This window comes from Lathamus discolor, chromosome 2, assembly GCF_037157495.1.
Source record: "Lathamus discolor isolate bLatDis1 chromosome 2, bLatDis1.hap1, whole genome shotgun sequence".
NCBI classification, from domain to species: Eukaryota; Metazoa; Chordata; class Aves; order Psittaciformes; family Psittacidae; genus Lathamus; species Lathamus discolor.
The window spans coordinates 24,214,701-24,230,562 of NC_088885.1; the positions used below are offsets into that span (position 1 = coordinate 24,214,701).

General features: G+C 41.4%; 1 protein-coding gene across 3 annotated transcripts in view; it reads left to right on the forward strand.

Moving 5' to 3' along the window:
- Nucleotides 1-15,862, forward strand: part of TGFBR2 (transforming growth factor beta receptor 2) — a 58,223-nt gene that overhangs the window by 12,949 nt on the left and 29,412 nt on the right. For 2 of the 3 annotated variants that reach the window (XM_065666152.1, XM_065666153.1), the window contains 2 exons: nucleotides 13,413-13,584; nucleotides 14,641-14,831. In XM_065666152.1, the coding sequence (XP_065522224.1) occupies nucleotides 13,413-13,584; nucleotides 14,641-14,831 (363 nt within the window). Of the gene's footprint in view, nucleotides 1-5,780; nucleotides 5,853-13,412; nucleotides 13,585-14,640; nucleotides 14,832-15,862 lie in introns of those variants that run through there. The other variant, XM_065666154.1, reaches the window with a different exon arrangement.

A 15,862-nucleotide genomic window follows, 5' to 3' on the forward strand; every position in this document is an offset into this window, starting at 1 on the left:
CCCAAGCTACAGAATTTGAGAAGGATGTGTATTTTTCCCTAAATCCATTCAAAGTGATTCTACTCCCAAGGGATTACATTTGAGTCTAACTTTCCTCTGATTTACTATTTTGGCTGAGCTGATGGATTATGAAAGAGAGTAATTTCTTTTTCATACTGTTTTCCCAAATCTGTCATTCAAAACTTGCTGTGTGGGGATAGAATGGTTCACAAACATTATTTTCCTGGAGGAAAATGGCTTCTCACAGTAAAAAGGAGCTCTGAGCAGAGCTTCCGCATAAACATGTTTGCCCATCAGTGACTGACAGAGAAGCCTCTGTGTGTGTTAATGATGTGGACTTGTTAAATGAGAATTCTTATTTGGAAACACTTTTTCAAATAGACTAGGAAAGATGGGTTATATTCAGTTCTAGAGAAAGACATTGCATAGCATTCTGTTTTACCAGAATCTGTAGATTATATTGTGAATTAGTACCATAGGAAGAGCATCCTTTGGTTAGAGGACGTGCCTTATCTTAAATTCTAGATCTCTCAAATACTCCTCAAGTTCAGTGGTCTTCAGAAATCTAAGAAAAATTAGGCCTTTCGTACTCCTTATGTTAGTAAGTTGTCTTTTTATAGTAAGTTTAAACCAAAACTCCCAAGTCTTGACTATGAATTTTGCACCCTAAACGCATCTTTGTTTTTGTTTCCTTGGTTGTTTGTTTATGGCAGGGAAGGAGGGATAATGGCAGTGAGCACACTTTAAAAAATCCAGCTAATACTGTCCTTTTATCTGGAAAAACAAATATTTATAAATCCCTCTGAATCATGTAACTGTATAACAATTGCAAGTTTGAAAGCACAGTTGTCTGGTTAATCCATTTAAATGCTTATTTTGATTGGGCAGCTGTGAGCCTTTGTGTGCACACAGCTTCTCCCCATACTTACTAGTGAGCTATAAAATACCATGGAAATTCTGGTTTGGTTCTGTAGCAGCCAGCATACACACATACAGTTATCTATCATGCAAGATAGAGGCTCCCCACGCAGAGCACATCCTTGCTTAAGGTGGACTTAAGCTGTGGCTGAAGCCATTTTGCTCTGTCACTTCCAATCCTGGCTGTATAGGTTGCTGAGATCATTCTTAAAGAATGCGTGGGTCCAGGTCAGAGGCAAAAATCACCCCCGAACTTGAACTTGCTCCAGCAGTTGACACAAAAAGTGCACTTGTGAAGGGTCCAGTAGAGAGGCACAATGCGGAGTTGTGCTTGGAAAAAGATGAGGAACTTTTGTTTGAATTCCTAGGTAAAAATAAAACACTGAGCCGCAGGACTACAGTCTATATACTCTAGACCATGTCATTATACCTACAGTCTTTTTTGTCTTTCTTATGCTATTTGTGCCCTTCTGCATCGCAATTATAAAGTATTTCCTACTTGTGAATGTGACAAATAAACTAGCATTTGAACAGATGCAGCCCATTCCAATTACTGTATTACGTTTTGAGACTGCTTTTGAGTATATATTTTTTTAAATCCCAATGCCATTATTTAGGCTTGGTTTATTTTGACTAAAGTTTTGTACCTTGGTCCACAGGGTATTACTTCCAGTTTTTGAAAAAGGGAGTGCAGTCAGAATCAGGCCCTTTGAAATCAGAGATGGTAATTACAGTTCAGCAAAAGGTGAAACTCTGGCAAGACTTTTGTCTGGGTTCACAGAGCATTTTCCCAGACTAGTGGTAGTTTCAGGTAAATATTCATCAGACTTTTCCCCTGAAACAAAGCAGAATTGGGGTGACTGGCCAAATCTTATTTTTGTGTTCACATTACAGATCTGAGGCAAAATCAGATATTTCACTTCAGATACAGGGTATCTGTGCTTCACAGGTAACTTCTTCATCTGTCCCTTTTATGTAGTCCTTTATCTTTAAAAGAGTGTATTCTAAGCACAAGACTGCTCTGACTCTTTCAGCATCCTGTGAAGCAGAGACATCTGCTAGGTCTGCATACTGCTGAGGGAAACAGTCACAGAGAGTAATACCTGTCATCTCAGGTGACTCCCATAAATGTTGTTAGTGACTTGTGACACCAAAAGTACTTTTTCTACACTTCAAAGTCAAAATAACGTGCCATCTACTTTCATGGTGGATTTAAACAGCTATGGGCCCAGCATGAGGTGCCTCTGCAAATATTTCTAGGGAGAAACATCAATCTTTGGAGTACTCCCCTAAGTGTTGTAACACGTGTGGATGGATGAGTCCTAGGCAAGTCCCATCTGCCCTTGCAGTGATGATGCCTGGCAGAAAAGACTAACTGCAGAGCCCTTGTTTCCTCTTCTAAAAGGGCTGTGACATCTGTCTCAGAGCAAGAGACATTTGAAAGCAGACTGTGCCCAGGTTGGAGACAGCAGCAGACAGCAGGTCCCACATGTCCCTGGTGCCGTGGGCAGCCTGACCTTGCCTCAGAAGTCACTGCAGCCTCAGATCCACAGAGCAGCACTGCAGCACCCACAGCAGCGCTGCTGCTCTAGCAATACATAGCTTTACATTACCCTAGCCATGTGTTCCCACTCCTCATACCAGATTCTTTTTTTGTGTTTGTGTAGTCAGATGGTCGTCTAGACTGGAGAACTGTTCTGGGTCAAACTGGCCTACTGGAAGGGGAGGGAGGAGGGGTAAGGTGTGGTCTGGCTCCACTGTGAAGGAGGAGAAGGAGCAACGAGGGATGTGAACAAATAATCAGAGCAGGGCAGCCGGGCTGCTGAGGTTTTTTTCAAGCTGAAACTGGTTGTGTAGGTATTTTCTGTGTGGTCTCACTAGAGAGGGAAGGTAAAAGGAAGATCTTTTGTGTTCACAGTGCTTAAGAACCAAATTAGTAACCTTTCTTAAAATATATCTGAGGACTTCTTCATGGAGCAGACAGTTGTTGTTTTCAAAATATGTGTTTCCTTGCATCAGAAAGGAACAACATTGAGAATAAGATGTCAGAAAAGGTACGTGAGTGTGAAGGAGGCTCTGTAGTGCCACCCCCAAAGGTGCATTTTCTGATTCACCAAGCAGCCTAGCTGTATCAAAGGGAACCTTTGTATTTATGATTTTGTGATTTGTCAGTCTTAATGTTTGTGCTTCACTTTCAGTACTTAAAAAGCAAGCAAAATCCTTTCTTCAGACTAACGTATTTCACAATCTTTCCTGGAGGTGGTTCCCTGGGACCAGAGAGGTTTTGCAAGTGCCTGCCAGTCTCCTGAGTTAATAAATAGTATTAATAAACATCTGCTTATCTGTAGTAACTCTTCATAAGGCACAGCAGCTGCTTTTAGGTATTATTTACAAGTTTCCTTTACATTTCAGTTATCTTAGTCTGCTCTTTTGAATACACTAGAGTCCAGTGGACATACGTTAGCAAGGGTAACTGTAGCAAGAGTTAATTGTTCTTTCAGGAGAAGGATTTGGCTTTTTGCCACCTGAGTTGCTGCCAGAATAGAGATTGGTCTTTAAATCATTACCGTTTTGCACTTGGAAGAGATGTTTTTCTGCCATCTCTCTAGCCTTCCTTGTTCCTACTGAAAATGCTGCAGGCATATAGTCACGTAACATGAAAGCTTTTTCCACATACAGAATTCACACATTTTGAGCTTATAGTTGATTTAGAAGTACTTGAGTAAATCACAACTATTTTGTGTGGTAATTCTCAATTCTGACACTGGCTAGGCTTGTTCCTAATATAACTTATACTGAGATAAATCATCTTTAAAAGGATTTGAAGATCCACATGCAGAACAGTCAAACCCTCCGCCCGTTTAATCAGTTAAACTCACATGGTGGTGTGTGTATGTCAAGCTAGCACACAGTTACTTGAAGCCCTTGGAAAAGTTAAACATGACAAGGCCATATACTAAATGCAAGTACTGTAAGAGTATCATTTGTGTGTTTGGCCAAGCAAGTATGTTGCTATTTTTGATTCCTGTGTGGCTTTGGTTGTGCAGCGGTCTGTGCAGAGGTTGTGCGCAGTGGTTGTGCAGAAGGCTGGGCTCCCTCTGCACAGCGTGCCATGTGGCTGCCCACTCTGGTGTCACAGTGGTGAGAGAGCGTGACAGTCATCTTTGTAAAGGAGAAGGAGGAACTGTTAAGCCATGGGCCCATCTACTCTGTCCATCCCAGGTACCATGACTGCAGTTCCCAGTAGGAAGGATGGCAGGGTTTGGGAATACAGTGTACCAGGAAGCTTGTAACACTTTTGAAGGTAGCCTCTTTGCCCCTACTATAGATCCTATCGTGTTCTGCTGCCCAGAAGTTTAGCAGCAGATGCAGGCACTTCCTCTGTCACATAGCCTTCAAAACTACCTTCTTCCTATCTGCAGCCTGTCCAATGAGGATGCTCTTAAAAAAGAGACAAGATTTGTCTTTGTGTTAAGTAGCTCTCACAAGACAGACACTTAGGACTGCTAGTAAGTAATAAAGGGATGCCTTTAGGTAAGCAGCGCTGATACCTGAAGAATACAGTTAATTTTTCGATGAGCTCTTGGATTTTTCAGTTTCTATTTGGCAGTGAGCATGTTCAGTAGCCTTGCAGCTAAACTGAAGAGCCAGAATTGTGTCTCCAGGGGATACTTCATGGTTAATAGAGTTAGCTTGGCTAAATTAGAAAACGTCCTAAAGTACTGTTCCGCCTGTATTGGGTAGACTCCTGAGTTTCCCTGTTGGAAACTGGTAGTTTAATAAATAGGCCCTTGAAAACAGGGTTTAACAACTCTTGAAGGTGGATATTCCTCATTTGTATTGTAGTAAAAGAGATAAAGGGAACAAATATAAACTAAACTTTTGGAGGGAATATGTGCCTCTTTCAGGACAAATGATTCACCTTCCCCAATGCTATTACGAAGAATGAAGAGCCTTATCATATTTGTAGGTTGGTGGTGGTGGTGTGACTGTTGAGGGGGCAGGAGTGGAGAGAAGTGTGTTTCTATAAACAGGCTTTCTTAACTAGCTGAAGGGAGAAGTATGATGGGTTCAGAAACTCCATTCAACCTACTTAGAAGATTCAGTTGCATGGGTTTGTTCTGGTGAAGCTCTGTAGCTGAGAGTGGAGGCAGATTTGTATTTTTCTGAGTCAGAATTGTTCCTAATTGTGTATGTTTTAAATGTTGGAGGGGGTTGCTACAGAGACTCTTCTGTCATGAAAAAACTTTGCTTCCTTCTATATCACACAAATAACTGTATAATGCTTGACTGGCTGCTGTCTATTCTCAGAGCATGTAAGTTGGAAAAATAATATTTGTACAAAGCTGAAGTGTTTATACTCTTTCAGCCCAGTTTCAAGTGAAGTAAAGGCAGCTTTCACTGGGCAGGCAAGAACAGAAAACATGGTAAAGTTGCAGAACATGGTTTTTAATAGACAGAATTAGCTATGCAAATGTCAGTTCTGAACCACGAATCATACTTATTCCAACAAAACAGGAAAGCTGTTTTTCCTAATCTTGTGAGCCAGATGAGCATTGCTGTAGTTGATACCTGCTTAGTATCTGAAGTCACAGAAGGATTTAACCAGCAAAGTCAGCTTCTAGTAAATTCCAGACTGAATGTATTATGCAGGAAAAAAATAGACTCTGTAGTAATAGTTGAATAAATTGATCATCCTGTTATATCTCATACACTTCTCCAGTGCTGTGTGCTGGTTTTGGGCTGTTAGGGAGGCTGCGGGTTAAAGTCAGGAGAAGATGAAAAGTCCCTTTGAGTGCCCTATGGGAAGCCATCATTTAGATTTTTTTTTCAGGCTTTTTGCCTGGAGACAGTATTCTTTTGTTCTGCCTGCCATGGAGTGCCAAACAGTGGCCAGAAAATGTGGAAGAGAGCAGCAAGTTGAAAATCCACAGGTAAAAATCTGTCTCATTATTTGAAGCATCACAATAATGTTACTTTTATTCCCTGTTTTCAGAATGTGTTCACACTTCTGTTGTAAGTACTGAGCTGGTACTTACACCTGCACTAATGTCAGCCAGGAGTCACAGCATCAAGCTTCCTTCTTAGGCTTGTTTAAAAGTTTGCTGCAATGCCCTGTACCAGAGAGAAGAGCCCAGCCCATGATTAACACTGCCAATGCTAGCTCATTTTGGAAGTAGTGTATAAAAAGTGTTATTTTAATGTTTTAGATACAAGAATGATTTTTATCTTCAAGATCTCCAGCTTAATATGCTGTTCCCTCCCTTATTTTCTCTGGTTGTGTCCCTCCCCCGAGCTCCTGCCAGATGTGATTCTGTTTCTGTGTCAGTGCCTGCAGCAATCCCTAAAGCAAAGTTTTGCCAGTTCCACTTGCTGTTAAAAGCCAGGCATTTCCACTGCAAAGACAAGTTCAACAAAGTTTTCAAACTCCTGCTCCTTTTCCTTCTGTCTTCTCCCTCTGCATGTACATACCCCACTCCTTACCTGCTGGTAGGTGTGAAATAGTGGTTTTCCACATTTCAGTGCAGTTCATCAGTGCCCTTCTCACTGTGACCCAGTTCTTCTGCTTTGGCCTTCCTTCAGCTGGAGTAGCCAAACTGCTTCTGGCTAGATCTAGTTTGTTGGAATGGCTTTACCTAGTCTGCCCTCTTTTTTCCTAGCAGACTTCTCAGTCATGGCTGAGGAGCAACTCGTAGCCCACACAAACCATTCAAAGGCCTGTAGGACTGTTCTTTCCCCCATCTCATAGCAGCTTCTTTGTGATAGAGTGTGTTATAGGGCTGTGTGTCTCATTGCATTCATAATTGTATTGTTGCCATCTGATAGGTGTGACTTGCATTTTTTTCCTATGATGGGTAAAAGCCATTACATGATAGGGAGAAGCCATGACATGCATCTTCTCCATGTACTTCAGAAAGAAAGTGTTCATAAAAAGGAAGTTATTTTGGTCTTTATACTTTGCAGAGTTCCAGTGAGGTTTGGTCAAGCACCAAAGCAATACAAAGGTCCCAACCACTTTGCAAAGAAAAGTGCAGTCGGTACACTTAAAGCTGTGTCTTTAAGTATTGACTAAGGCAGCTGTTGTGCTAGGCCACAAGACTGAAGATGAAAAGGAAATCTAAGAGGTAAAATGCCTTATTAGGAACAAAAAAGAAAGTAAGCTGCTAGGGCAGACATCAGTGATCTGTGATTATATATGATACAGATTGAGTCAGAGACATTCTGCAAAAGAATCTGTAGGAATGTGGTTTTCTGGAGTCCTGCCAAAGGGATAGTTGAATATCTGGTGAGCTAAACATATATGGAACCTGTTCTCCTCTGATATGTTTTAGTTTTATGCAAAGGATAGCTCATATTTGGCTTTACAAAGGCTGTCTCACCACTCTTGAAAATGATTGTTGCTAATCTTAATAGAAATAATCACAAAAGTACTGTGCCCATGGTAATGCTACTGGGGTAAATCATAGTTGAGATAAAGGACTGCAGCCCAAAGTGGCGTCCAAGACAGTATGAACTATGTGAGTTCATACTCACATAGTAAGTATGGAGTATGTATCAGAGCATAACATTCCGTTTCATCTCATGATAGCATTAAGCTCTGACTGAACAATTGAAAATACAAATTTCATAGGGTTAACCCTGGAGGCATTGTCATGGGAGATGCTAGGTGCTTGAGAGTGTTGCCAGCTCCTGTGATTTTATGAAGAGTCGTATGATCGCTGTCGTTTTTTGTTTTTAAAGATCAAGCTCCTGGAGTCCAGGGATTTGTTTTCTTTTTGTCTTTTCCGTTTTGCAAGTCAGACAGTAATTTCAACTTTCCTGCTTACAGCTAAAGTTTCAAAACATGACTCCAATGCACCATAAGAGTCCAGGTGGCAGTAGCAAATAAAGGAGAACCCAGTTTTGGCAGGGTGTTTTAGTTGGTTGGTTGGGTTGGGTTTTTTCCCTTCCTTTATTTCCATGATCTCTCTGGCTAGTCTTATGATTTTTAACTCATGACTTTTTAATCTTTGGGGTTGATTATGGTTCTATCTCTTCTTCCTTGTATTACTACACTGAAGATAATCAGTATAATTAAGAATAACCATTAGGATATATCCAGTGTTAAAAGTAATGCTTGGATCACACTTTTTTCTTGACTTTTTCCCTCCTGCAATCAATTCATCAGTATTTGTAAGACAAAGAATGTGTTTTTGCATCATCACCTCTCCACTTTCATGGTGCTGGCAGTGTCCCCATTACTATCAAAGTTCTACTAAGTTTATAGATCATGTACTGGGGGTGGTAGGCAAAATAGAAAAAAATACTGTGTTTAGTATTATTCCTGGCAAAATCTGGTGTCTTTATGTTGGATAAGAAGGTAATACAGCTTGGATGTTCCTCACAGCTTTTACTGTGCTTTACAGTCACTGAGATATAGAATCATAGAATACTTAGGGTTGGAAAGGACCTCAAGATCATCTAGTTCCAACCCCCCTGCCATGGGCAGGGACACCTCACACTAAACCATCCAACACAAGGCTTCATCCAACCTGGCCTTGAACACCGCCAGGGATGGAGCACTCACAACCTCCCTGGGCAACCGATTCCAGTGTCTCACCACCCTAACAGGAAAGAATTTCCTCCTTATATCCAATCTAAACTTCCCCTGTTTAAGTTTTAACCCGTTACCCCTTGTCTTGTCACTACAGTCCCTGACGAAGAGTCCCTCCCCAGCATCCCTATAGGCCCCCTTCAGATACTGGAAGGCTGCTATGAGGTCTTCATGCAGCCCTCTCTTCTCCAGGCTGAACAGCCCCAACTTCCTCAGCCTGTCTTCATACGGGAGGTGCTCCAGTCCCCTGATCATCCTCGTGGCCCTCCTCTGGACTTGTTCCAGCAGTTCCATGTCCTTTTTATGTTGAGGACCCCAGAACTGCACACAATACTCCAGGTGAGGTCTCACAAGAGCAGAGTAGAGGGGCAGGATCACCTCTTTCGACCTGCTGGTCACACTCCTTTTGATGCAGCCCAGGATACGGTTGGCTTTCTGGGCTGCGAGCGCACACTGAAGCCGGCTCATGTTCATTTTCTCATCGACCAGCACCTCCAAGTCCTTCTCTTAATATGTAATAATGCTGTGGGGCTGTGCTCTTTGGCAGAACAAGGACAATCTTCTTCAAGGCTTTCTGATAGAGGCATCCTCTGTCTTGCAGATTTCCATGATGTAGTGAAGTCTTAAATTCAAGCCTCTCCCACCAGGTGGAATTACTTCACAGCAGCTGAATAACTGAGTTCCCATCCCAGTGTCTCCCTCAGCAATTTTTATTTTAAGGGATGAGATCTAGCTGTTCAGCAATGCTGTTTTATATGTATACATGTGCCAGAGGCACTGGACGAGAGAATAGAAATGCAGTAACAGTATTTTTTACGGGATAGGAGTTAGAGAACTTGACTGCTGTTCCTGAAATGCATCCTAAAACATACATAAAGTTTTCCAGTGTAGATATTCCCAAAAAGACAGCACGTTGTTTTGGGCTTTATTTAAATGTTGTTGGCTTTTGAGAGTTCTGTAGTGATACTGAAAAATAAGAGAAATGCAAACTATAGGCTGAGGCCTCAATTAAAATTGCACATCTACAAACAACAGAAAAAAAGCAAACAACTTCAAGACTGTCAGTAGACTTTGGGTGAGGTGTACTGTTTATAAGATCCTGCTAAATCATAAAGAAGACATGAACCATAGAGTAAAAGCCTTGTCCTGCAATCCTGGCTTCACTAGAATCCATGGAGTTTATCATAGAATACTTAGGGTTGGAAAGGACCTTAAGATCATCTACTTCCAACCCCCCTGCCATGGGCAGGGACACCTCACACTAAACCATGTCACCCAAGGCTCAGTCCAACCTGGCCTTGAACACCGCCAGGGATGGAGCATTTGTATTTCTCATGTGGCTGCTCTGGTGTCTCTTCCCGAATACCTAGCCCACGTGTTGGCTTGCATGTTCTATGCATTTTAACCGCAGTGACTGATCTGTGCTGAACTGGTTGTTTGAAAGCTTCATAGCCAAGAAACCACAGCCTTTTATTTGGGGCCTTCTCCATGGACAAGGAAGCAAGGAAAGCTAGAATTAGGCTTCCTGTAGAAGTCAAAATAAGAAAACTATCACTAGAGAGTAGAAGGCAAAACCCAAATTGTAGGAGACAGGCCCACATTTTAGGTTGGCTTCCTTTAGATGTGCAAATCTGTGTTTTCTCCATTGACTTTCCCATTATATCCACTTTTGTTTTTGTTTTTCATGCAAAATAAAAGGTTGCTTCTGTGCACAGTGTTCAAGTGACTGGTTGTCTGAACAGGAGAAAACCTTGAGCTGGCTCATGAGCTATGAAGCATGCAGTAGGATAGTCAAGCATTATTAGAGGTGGACATTCAAGCAACTACAAAAAGAGGAGCAATGTTACTGGTAGTGAACCACTTGTGGCTTGTGGGCCCCTCAGGGAATGAGTGACTACACTTCCCTGGGGAAGAACCCTTCAAACTTGTATTCTCCAGGCAGGATTTTGTTTCTTAGAGGTAGGTCTGAGTTCATGTGAATTGGAAGCAGACCAGTCTTTCCTGGATTTTAAAGCCCTCAGAGTTTAGTTAGCAGGCTGTGATCAGAAGAGTGATGTTGAGGTTCACATCCAACTCCAGATTTCATCTTGGGCTCTTTGCAGAGGTTGATTTCAGCAGCAGTCTGATAGCGGCATTTCAGCATCAGCCTGATAGGAGAAAATCAAATGTGCCTTTAGTTTAGAACTAGACAGTTTATCACAATGGGCAAGGCCGAGCTGTATTAATGAACAGCACTCCAATACCTGCTAAAGCAATGTGACAGTATTAGGGAAAGTAAACTGCAGTCTCACTTTAAACCAGATGCTGGAGTCCACATGGACGATTTATCCAGTACTTTGAACTACCAGTGGCATGAGCAGAGAGGCACTACACTGTCAACCCTTATTACAAGGATTCCGGGGAGAAAATTCAAAGGCAGTCAGTTCTGGGAGTCCTAAAACCCCATTAGATCTTTGACATTAATTTAACCCATTCAGAAATTATCTGGCCCTAACTACCCAGCCTTTTGCTAGTAATTAAATTAAGGCCTACCGCTGTAACATAGAAACATAAGGTTTGTGACCTTGCAGTGGATTGCTGCTTCCAGATGGTTTGGAGATCCCTCCTTGAAAGGAGTCCCAACATATTTTCATCCGTTTGTTCCAGTGGGTGAGTCTTGGCAGTACCCACCATGGCCGGGGATGGCACAGGAACGAGCCCTGCCTCTCAACAAACATATTGTGCTTGAACTAGTTTACCTAAGGACCCGCCTTCCTGTGGCTTTTGGCTCCAGTGCTGCACGCACTAGAGCGGATTGAGTCGTGCCTGTGGCAGAGTCATCCATTGCCACACAGCTGCCCAGTGAAACACGGAGCCATATGAGCTCAGAGCTGAAAGCAGTCTAGATGTAGCTAGAGTCTTTGCAGTTTAAGCAACAGATGTCTTTCCCCTGTGCTCAGTTGTGAGCTGCTTGGCACCCTGCCACAGGTTTCCTCTGTGAATTTGGGTGAGTCACTTCATCTCTCCCTTGATATTTGTCTGTATTGTTCATCCAAGCTTTTAGGGCCAGGAAGTGCCTCTTACTGGATAGGAGGACAGTCCCTCATTATCAGGTTGTTTTGATCATTACTGGAATCTACATATATCACCACAGCTATTACTTTCTCTTCAGCATGTGATAAATGAAAGGTACCATCCAGAAGAGAGGAGCAATTTGCCATGATGATTATATTAACACGTATTTTATAAGACACTACTTTTGAGTTCCTCCCACTCCTACTTCAATGAGGCTTTGTTCTTCCGCATGGCTTCTGGGAATAATTAAGAACAAGAAATGTCTATCTGGGGCTTAAAATTCAGCTAGCCTGTAACATATTGCCAGCATTCTCCACCCAAGTGCTCCCAGTGAGCTCATCATAACCCTCCCCTCTGTGGAGGAGCTTCTTCTATTCCACTGAAATCATTGGGAGTTTGCCATTGATTACAATGGCAGTAAGATCAGAGACCTAGGGTCAGTACCAGAGCATGCTAGTGATGAAAAGGATTTGTGATTTGGATAAAGAGGGAAGACTTGTCTCTCAGTCCCTCACAATGGCTCAGAAATCCATTTAAAATGTTAGCAAGAGGCCTTTTAATTTCCTTCTAGAAAATGCATATATATTTAATTTCTTTAATAAAACATTCTAATAGTAGTAAATAGTGAAGTTCTAGAAGGAAAAAATTTCTTCCTCAGCTAATGCACGACAGAGGGGGAAATTACAAATCCCTTGTTGCCTGTTATTGATTGCCTAGCAACATTTTCCCACAGAGAGCAATGTGAACATAGTTTTAACACGCAGGTGGCTACAAGAGAAGGGCTGCGCTGTGTGAAGCCTGGTATCTCCTTAAAGTGGTTCAAGCTACTTTTCCAAGTATATTACAAAATGAGTCAGACTGAAACTGTTGTAGATAACCTGCTCCACTTCAGATAGCTGCATATTCATTTTAGCATTAGAAAAAAGTTTACGTTGGCATTTTCTGTTCCTTGCAGTCATGCTGGCTTTTCAAAAAATTTTTGAACTAAAAATGTATTTCCTGAAATTCATACACTGGGGCAAAAAATATCTCTTCCCTGCCCCACACTGAAGTAGATGGTGAGTACTAAGATTCGGAACCAGTAAGCAAGTAATTCTTCAATGCCTGGGAGCAGAAATGCAGCTGTTGTGTCAAAGTATGCTTCTACAAGGCAAGTTAGTTTGAGTTGAAGCCCCCTTGAGTTAGCTCAGGAAGACTCTGGGAACAGTTTGCATGAGCTTCACAGATCCCCTGTTGCATTTCCAGCTTGACTTTCACCCACAACCTCTTGCAGACCATCTACCTTAGGTTGAAAGTAACTTCCAGCTCTGTGTTTTTCTGTGTGAACAGTAATCACATTAGAGACAGCACCTATGTAATGCCTCAGGTTAGTTAACACAAACTGGCACAATTCATCATGATCCATGTCATAATGCCACCCATCTAATGTGCATTCCCACTCTGGTATACACAGTTACTTTGGCACACAGACCATGATGCAGTATACTGTACACAGGGGACAGGTATGTTGCCTGTGAATAATGCAAATGAGTGGCTGCAGGGTAGTTATTCCAGTGCAAACTGGACTCACAGTAAGCTTGATTCTGCAAAATGCAAAGCAACTTTTGCTCCCTGTGGAGTCAATAGAAGTCGACTTCACTTTTCAAATTCACTTTGATTAACCTGGTCTTGACACTGTGGCACTTGCCTTGTTGTAAAGAAAATTGGCAGTGAAAGATCAAAGACTTTCCAATTTAAGGTGTGAGGAAATGTTTGCTACTGCTGAAAACGTTATCTTCATAATGAGCAATAACACAAGCTGATAAACTACCATTATTGAGTTTCTTTCTCTTTTTTTTTCCTTAAGCTGAAATTATGTCACCTGTAGACAGAACTAAGGAAAATGGATTACAAATGCCAAACCTATGCAAATTTTGTGACATTAAAGTAACAACCTGCTCAAGCCAACATCAGTGCAAGAGCAACTGCAACATCACTTCTATTTGTGAGAAGAATAGTGAAGTCTGTGTTGCTATATGGTAAGTTATTTCTTCATACAGGTGCAGAGGGGAGTATACCCTCATTCATCATTATTTAGTACTTTCCTCGATTGCTCTGATATTCATAATGTTCCTGCTACCTCACAGGGCTTTGCTTTCTCACTTCCAACTCATATCTGTGCTCAGCATACTGAGAGCTGTTTGAAGTTAACAACAATTCTAATATGAAGTGTTCTTTTTCTTCTAAAGCATTTCTGTTCCAGCTTATGCTGTTATTGGAAAAGAGGCATGGTTTTGTTCAAACCATTAAGCTGCATCTGCCCACAGCACTGAGAGTAGAAGCAGTTTTGAGACTCAGAGAGGATTACAGTAGAATTTGCTGAAGAATGACAATTGTCTCTGAGGTTTCAAAGTGAACTACATTATGTAGATCTATCACAGTAAGCTTAATCAACATGTATAAGTAGAAATACTTTCTTATTGGTAAAAAAAACCCTGTGTATGTAATGACTCTGATATAGGAGTGGTGCTTTTTTATGTTTAGGTTCAAAAAAACCAAAGTATATGAAATTGAGTTGTTACATTTTTTTCGGATTCATTGACCCTAAACTTGCATTCCAGTCTAAAAACTGGGGTCCCGCCCTCCTATAAATGGTAAGCCAATCCTACCAAAGAATGCCAGAAACACCCATAATAAGTTCATAGGTGGACAAAAGGAGCAGAACTGAGTATTTGCAACATTGTTTCAGATTTAAGAACAGAATTAGAACCACTTAATTCATTTATTAAGGGATTAGTTGTGTTCATTGACTCAAAGAGATGTTCAGCGTAATTGGAAGTAGACACTTGAAATGTAGGATCAGTCCAGCATGCTGTTCCATATTTGTCCTGTGCCCCTTTAGTAAGTGGTCAGTGCCTATTATTGCCATATGAAGTGCCTGTAGTGCAATTTAGAATATATTCTGGATTTTTCATGCCAGAATGATACTGATATGAGTTCTCAAAAGAGGCAAATTTGGGGCAGACGCGATGCTGTCTGCTCCTTTTATAAAATATTTCTTCCTTGTTTTCAGTTTTCTCTTTTTCGTTTTTTAGGAGACAGAATGATGAAAACGTGACATTAGAAACAATATGCCATGATCCCCAGAAAACACTGTATGGTCATATGTTGGATGACTCCAACTCAGAGCAGTGTTTGATGAGGGAAAAGAAGGAAGATGGGGGATTGATGTTCATGTGTTCCTGTACAGGTGAAGAATGCAATGATATGCTGATTTTTCCATCAGGTACGTTTGATAATTTATGCTGCATTCCTAAACTATACCTTGCAAGTTAATATTAACTGTGTCATAGCAGTGGGGTTCGGAATCACATTTTGTGGAGGAAAACTTTTAGTGGCAGGAGCTATTTTGGTCTCTTCTGAGTCTTGCCAAACCTCAACCTTTCTTTTCTGTGTTCAGAGGGTATTTCTTCCTGCCAGCCTGTCCTCCTCCTTTTGAAGTAAGTCTGATATTCAGCTTGAGACACTGCACTTAAAAGTTGATGAAAAGCAAGATGAAAGCAAGATGTTTAAAGCTGTTCTGTTGACACACCAAAATATAACATATGCTAATTACACTATAAAAAAAATCAAGAGGCAAATGCCATATTTAACGTCTTGCCTCTTCTAAAAGGCTGTTTTGCCATAGTGTGACATCTGTTTATACAGATATGGCTGAGTAACTTGATTGGATGTAAATTTAAAGTCAGCTTCTCTGTTGTAACTGACCATTTGCACTTGTTCTGTGGGGGATGTGAAGTACCTACAGTGTTCCTTCACTAGTGGATATATTACCTCATGCTTACTGTGGCTTAAGAATGTGTATATGATTTCAGTTGAACCAGTGAAATCTGAGTATAGACCAAATCACAAGTGTATAACCTGTCTCCTTTCTACTTCATGAAGTAAAGACTATGTAGACCTATGTAGACCACTGCAAACACAGTAAAGGCAGTGCAGGTGTGTACAGTGCTGGTGGAATCCATGCTGCACACAGACATGCATGTGTGCACGCACACACACACCTCACTTTATTTCTTCTACCTGCTGAATCCCACAATGATTCTTTTACTGCGACTAAGTCAGGTCTCTTGAAGGCAAATGCGAGGCCTCCTGTGGAGAACTTTGTGTGCATGCACTTCTAAATTAGTACAGCACACAGAACCCATCCTTATCACCTGTAAGTTCCTCAGAAAAGGATATAATCATATCCTCATTACCTGAGATAGTAAAAGGTTGGGAAGCTATTTCCACTCCTGGGAAACATGATGTGTGACT